Consider the following 7,172-nt stretch of genomic DNA (forward strand, 5'->3'; position numbering starts at 1 on the left):
AGGGGTGACAGGGCTCTAGTCTCGACTCAGATATTAACTAGCTATGAGTTGGGAATCAAAGGCAATCCCAAGCAGTTCCTCCTCCCCATTCAAAGCAGGGACCCGCGCTGTGAATCTGGAGCGGTGAGCTGACGCGACCGTCGCCAGCAATATCCCAGACCCCAGAGCCCGGAGATAAGGAGTCTCCCGTCCCAAGTCAGGGGGCGCTTCCCGCAGGGCGCCCCTACTCCTGTCCTTGACCCAGCGGTGTTTTTCTCCTTACAGCCGGGTCCACAGGCAAGCAGGAGAAATTCACACCCAGGACGTCCGCGGGAAGCACCTGGTTCCCTCGCAGCCCTCACTGACCGCTCGGAGAGTGCCCACGTGCCGTCTTCGACCGTAAAAGTCCCGGGACTTCCCTCACATTTCTTTATTCTCAAACAGGGCAGGCCTGGAGAGTGGGGATCTGGGGAGTCGCCCTCGCTCCTAGACCGCGCTGGGCTGGACCCTAACTTCCCGGTTCCCGCCCGCAGCGTCCCGCCTCCCGCCGTGGGACTGAAACGCCCAACCGCACAGAGGCTCCTGCGGCGGCGGAGGGTGGGTGTGGGCCAGGGTCCACGAGGGTGTGTGTGGCTAAGCCGCCATTTACCGCAGGGAGGGAAGGGCGGGGAGGGGAGGGTGCGGGAGATGGCTGGGGGGCGAGAGGTGGCCGCAGCTTCCCGGCGCTTTGACGTAGGTTTGAGGAGGGGCGGATCACTCCCGCTGCTTAAGAAGGGGCCCCGGGTGGCCTTCGGGACGCTCCAGCGGGGGACCTCCGTTCGCTTGGGGCGCAGCCCGAGCATCTCCTCTCCACACGCTGCGAGGAATCCAGACTGGGCTGAGCAGGTAAGCGCGGAGGGGCGCCCTTCTGCCGCCCGGGAGTGCAGGCGTAGAGTGGGGAGGCTGGTGGGGCACAGGGGACGCACAGGGTCCCCGGCAGCTCTGCCCCGAGGTGTGAGAGGCGCGGGAACCGGGTGCGGGGTCCAGATGCGCCGAGCTCAGCGCGGGGCTCAGCGCGGGCCGCGTCGAGGCGCGCAAGGAGGACCCCAGGGATGAGGGACTTCTAAGCTCCAGGAAGACTCCCCAAGAGAAGGGAACCCACGCGAGCCCGTGTGAGCGCCGCGGCGCGAGCCGGCAGCGACCGGACAGCGCTGACTTCAGGGAGCTGGACAGCGCCCCGCCCGCGGTCTCACCCTTAGCACTGACAGCTCGGACTTGTCCTCTATGAAAAATCAACGTTTGAGGCCCCTCAAGTTTGATCTTTTAGTTCAGAAGAGGACATATTGAATATAAAAGTTTGTTCAGGGAGATATCCTGTGTACCTGATCTGAAATACAGAGAAAAAATTTGCGAATAACTTTGTACCTCAACGTGCTTTTTCAAAACAGGAAACTACATCTTCAGACAGTTTCTGAAATATTGACTTTAGAGTGACTCAATATGTTTTGTTGCTAGAAAAGCCAGAAAAGTTGAATGAAAGGCAAATGATTTTTGTTCATATTCTTGAGATTTATCGCAAGAAGAGAGAAGTGAGAAAATGTCATGCTTCTAAAAGTTGTATCAGAATGGTAGAACATTTTTGGTGTTTGTAAAGCGTCTGTTGATTCTACTCTAATTGGCTAAATATATATCCCTTGATTCACATACTTTTTTAGCACATTATCTGTGTTTATTTTTATTTACAACATTTTATAATTCTTATGCCTTTTTAAAAAATTAAAATCACCCTGGATAAGAAAGCATCCAAGAGTCAAATATATTCAAATTCTTAATTGCATGAGATTCCTTTATTCAGATAGCTAAGTTTAATTACAATATAGAAGAATTAAAGCCATTAAGCAAGATTTTGAATTATAATTTAATATTCTTTTTAAAACTATATTCCTCTGTACTAGGGAAAACGTTCACTTATCTTACAAAGGAACACATTTTATGAATAAATATTTCTTAGTATCTGTATTTTGGTTTTACACTACCTGCTGGACAATGAATCAGTTTTAGATAGAATGGGGCTTGTAGCATGGGAGGAAGAATAAGAGTTTTCCTAGACACAGTGGTGTGTTTCTTTTGCCAGCACCAAGGTTCTTAAAGATATACTTATTTTCTTTACTGAATGGAGCACACGCAGGGACTCATGTGAGATGTTTCCATCATGTGCATTTTCAGGGCCATGGCTGATCCTGGAAACAGAGGCGTGATCTACCGCCCTTTGAGCCTCACCTGCTCCCTGCTCATATTTGGAATGTGCTGTGTGTCGCCTCTCTTCTGTGATATCCAGGCAGAGATGCTGGCTCTTAAAAAAGTCAATCCCCAGTGCTGGGAGTCTTCCTCAGTGAAACTCCTGAAAATGCGCAGGCCTCAAATTTCTGACAAAGTTTCAAGTTTCTGGGATTTTATGATCCACCTGGAGTCATCTGAGAACTCGAAGCATAGGACACTGTTTTGGGAGCTCGCCAACATCTTCTTGGACATCTATGTGGACTGTGTTCTCTCCAGGAGCCATGGCTTAGGAAAGAGGCACTTGGCTGGAAAGGAAGAGAAGATCTCAGCAGTGCATCCACAACACACAGGGAGAAAACAAGGTGCTCAACCCCTGGTCTCAAGTCTTGAAAGGGTCAATCAACTATGAATGTGCTGAACTCTAAGGAAGTGGGAAAATGGCTTTAGGGAAGTCCATTGCCACATATACACCTCTCAGGTGACAGGAAGATAGATAGCACTTCCTTTTGTGGCTCATAGTAGCTGTTCATATGTCATCATATTGTCCTTATCCCCACACTTTATATGAACAGCAGCAAGGAAGAGTCAGAAAGACAAGTAAAGAAAAGCATGATTCCCAAAATACAACATAAGGCTATAAAGAGATGCCCCAAAATTAACTCTGTTTTTTTTTTTTTTTTTTTACCATTAGCCTGAACATTGGGTGTCACAACCTGTGTTTATTTGCCATGGAATTGGGAAGATTTGACTATAAGCCTTGGGAATATTCACAGCATATGTGTTCTTGCCCCTTTTAAACTAAAACAAACAAAGAAAGATTGTTTTCATGAAAATGGAGGGGCTCCTTGAGATGTACTTAGTTGATGAAGTAAAGGGTAGAAAAATTGTCTGGCTTGCAAATTCATTCCTCATTGCTTTCTAAGCGAATCTCAAATAAGTAATTAACTTCCAGCAAGCTGAGTAATTAATGTTTCATAATTTGGAACTTCTTACAATTGTAGAGGTTTTCACTCTATATTTGTAGAGTGAAATATTTGTAGAGTAAATATTATATTCAAAAACAGTCTTCTCTGGAGGCACTAGAACAGGGGTGTCAAAACTTTTTTCAACGTTTTTCACCAAGGGCCATATGCGGTAAAATACACAAACAGCCAGGCCACTCACTCAGGTGAAGTAGTATTGCCTCACCTGGTTTATTTAAGTAAACTAAATATATTTTTGGAATTTGCTGCGGGCCAATTAACAATGGATTGTGGATGCAGTTGGCCTGCGTGGCGGCAGTTTTGACACCCCTGCACTAGAAGAAATATCCTTTATAGAATTAGAATGAGGAATAATTAGCCCCTGTGAATAAGCTGAGAGATATATTAGCCCTATTCATATTGTTTTTTTCTTTCTTTTTTTTGATGTTGTTTCAACCCATGAGCTTCCAATGGTTACAGCAAGGTCCAATTGACTGGTACTGACTCTTAGAATTACTTAAGCACCGGTGGAAAAATGAGGCATAACTAATTTTATATTTGTACATTTTATTGTGAGAATTGTTATACATTCCTATAATCTATTAAAATAGCAATTAACAGTAGTAGTTTTAAATCGACCCTTATGAAGATATTGTAGAGCCTTTATATATCTAGTTTGTTTTAACCATGGTAATTAAAAATCCTCATGATTTGCTGCCTCATAAAACCAGCAATCCACTGCTATTATTTATGAATTTATTATTTTGGGAAGTGTTATTGTAACTTAAACCAATTTTCTTTCTTAGAGAAAGTATTCTTTCAGCAGCTTAGCTACTAAAGTAGAAATACAAAATGAGTATCTTTAAATGTTAGTTACCAATATTTAAAAAATATTTTGAACAGAGGCTGCCAAGACATCAGCATCAGTCAGGACTGTATATTTTCTTCATTTGTACTGTGGAGCCCTTTCTTCCATTCCTATTATATTGAGCTGTTGTACTGAAATGACTATCAATATTTATATTTTTTGTATTTTGCACTCATTTTGAATTACTCAAGTATCTGTAGAATACATGAAAATAATGTGTTCAGCTGAACATGAAAAAGATTATATATAATATATACATTCTTTCTTTAAAACAGATTTCGATTTGCTTGCTTGCAATGAGGCTATCAGAATAGTCTGAGTCTGCATGTCATTTTTGTGCATACTTCAACATGGAATTTCTATTTCCTTCTGTAAAAAAGAAGTAGATTTACCTTCAGCTTTGGAATCTGCTTTCTTCAGCTTGCTGCAGACTTGCTATTGACCCAGCTGATCTGTAAATTTTAGCTGGAGTTCCTATGCAAGTAGCAAGAGTGAACATTTCACTTTATCGGAGTTATTTTAAGGTTTGACATAAACAATTGTTTGCAGACCAGGAAACAAGACATTCCCTTTGGTTTCTATAATTATAGTCAAAGAGGGTCTTGGGTCAAGAAGACACCATGTCTAAAAGTGAAGTAGTTGCAGGAACATCGAGATTTCATCTCAAGAGGCTCGATGAAATCTCTAGTGATTCAACTGAGCTCTGGATATACCTGCACAAATTCTTCACAAAGTCTTTTTTTTTTTTTTTTTTTTTGGTCTTTGGGGGATTAACATGCTAACTGGTTGGGGTGGGGATGAGGGTGAAGAGGTGTTTGTCTCTATTGTTCTCAGGGAAAGAACGAAATTAAGTGGCTACGTAATATGCGAAAAGTTCTTGTTAGTTAATCTCTTCAAATGAAATAGTTTAAATACACTTGAGAAATGTTGCTATAAACCATGCTTTGTTAAAAACATAAAGCTTCGATATAATTTTATATGCTAATATATTTGTTACCGTTGAGTCAACAAATATAAAAGCAAGAGATATCAAACAGCTATGTAATTGAGCAAGTTAATTAACTTATTTAGTCCTCAGTTTCTTCACCTGAAAGATAGGGACATGGAAAGAACTGAATGATCATAAAATCTCTTCAGGTTTTCCATTCTAATGTTCTGTGAGTCTAAAAAGAAATGTACAAAAGGCATGTATTTAATTATGGAAAGAATCTGGGAGAGATTTACCCCAAGGACAGTGTACCAAGCTGGATGATGCATGACCGGGACATTGTGGTTGCTTATAACAATGACAAGCAGGAACAGAGGAATTCCAGAAGTGAGAATTCCAAAAAAATCTAAGGGCTAGAGATATCACCATTTGAGAAGGCTCAAAATGTCATCGTTATTTAGTCTAGAAAAATATGGGCTAACAACTGAATGCTGAAATATCTGGAAGGTGTGCAGAGGGTGTACCGGGTTTAACCACTAAATTATGATGGATTATGTGAACGGAGAGAAGGACGGGAGGGAGGGCAGGGTGGGGAGAGGGAGAGAGAGAGAGAGAGAGAGAGAGAGAGAGAGAAATTAATTCATTTAGGAAAAAGAGTAGGCTGGTAATAAACAGAAAATAACAGAGTTGAGGTTAACTCATGGATTAGTAAAGGCTTCAATACAAATGAAGGGATTTTGAAGTAAATCATTGTATGTGTCAAAAATAATGGCCTCTTTCTTCAACAAATATTGCTCTGAGAGGAGCAATACTGCCTGAGCCTGGCAGTTTGTATGTTCTAGAAAAATTTATGGGTGGTTTAAAGTTTTTTTCTTTATATTTTTATATTAAAAATTATAATAATCATTTTTACTTCTTTAATCAAGAAAAATATATCTTAATACATAATAAAGAAATGTATTACAATTTACTTAATTTATATTATACAACTAAACTGCATAGGACAGATAACACACCTCTGTAATAAATTTATACAGAATTTTGATAGCAGTGGCAGAAATAGCAAACTTCCTTTTAAAAACCAATATGTTGATATTTAATTAACCTAAAAATAATTTGGTGACTTAATTATTTGTTCCTTTTCTCTACTTTCAGGTACATATTCTCAGCAACTAAGAATCCCTTCCGTGAAGAAGAAAGAATTGATTGAAGATTTGCTAAGCATGCATGTGCACAGGAGTGGGCCTAAGTTCACTGGAAATGTGACCAGTGGCCTGGAAATAGAGGGAAACTAAATCTAACCTCAGAGCTAACTCACATCTTGGAATTTAAATGTATATATATATATATATATATATATATATATATATATATATATATATACACATATATATATACTTTTTTTCTTGTCTCCTGATCATTTATTTACTTGAAATGGGGGGAATATCCAGTGATAAATATTAAGCCACATTCAGAGTACTTAGTTTCATTCTTTTGGGCTGCTAGCGTGTTCCTTCAAATGGTGACATTACTGCCAGATCATCCCATTGTCTGAAAGAGTTAAAATAGCTTCCAAAGATGAGTAGGGGGTGAGGGCTACTCAGATTCTTTGTATGCATTTGGATCATTTGTTTTGGGATGCTTGACATTGTTAATGAACTAGAGTGCCATACAGTTAACGTGACAACATTGCATGACTTCCAAGCCATTAAACACTGGATAGCTTATGCACAAGCATATAAGGGACTATATTTGTTAGTTACCAGTTACTGATGGTCTGTAATACCTGAATCTTGTTTGAAAGAATATTTTTGAATATTTTGAACAGAATGAAGCAAAAAAACAAAACAAAACAAAAAAATGGGTGAATAAAGTATTCTTCTAATAGAAACAAAATTAATAAAAGCTCTGGATCCCAAGTAATGTTATTGAAGTCTCTTTATTTCAATATTTAATATTATTAATATAATCCAAACTCTTATAAAATAGCAGTAAGTATAAATTATTTCCCAAAGAGCATATTTTCTGTTTGATTATATATTAAAACTTTATAATTGGTTACATTTTGCATTGAAAAGCAAGCTAAAAGTAAAATGAACAGCTTTATAAGAAAATAACCATTTAAATGTTTTCCCTCAATATGACCAGGCCTGAATAAGGTTCATAACAGAGAAGT

The 7,172-nt window shown here is 39.9% G+C and overlaps 1 protein-coding gene across 1 annotated transcript; it reads left to right on the forward strand.

Moving 5' to 3' along the window:
* Positions 1-2,188: 2,188 nt before the first annotated feature.
* FAM237A (family with sequence similarity 237 member A) lies at positions 2,189-6,291 on the forward strand (the record flags this gene model as incomplete). Its single annotated transcript, XM_081050786.1, has 2 exons — positions 2,189-2,600; positions 6,152-6,291. The coding sequence occupies 2 exons, from the start codon at positions 2,189-2,191 to the stop codon at positions 6,289-6,291; spliced, it is 552 nt and encodes a 183-aa protein (XP_080906912.1).
* Between the last annotated feature and the right edge of the window lie 881 nt (positions 6,292-7,172).

This window comes from Rhinolophus hipposideros (assembly GCF_964194185.1).
Source record: "Rhinolophus hipposideros genome assembly, chromosome: 6".
Lineage (NCBI taxonomy): Eukaryota > Metazoa > Chordata > Mammalia > Chiroptera > Rhinolophidae > Rhinolophus > Rhinolophus hipposideros.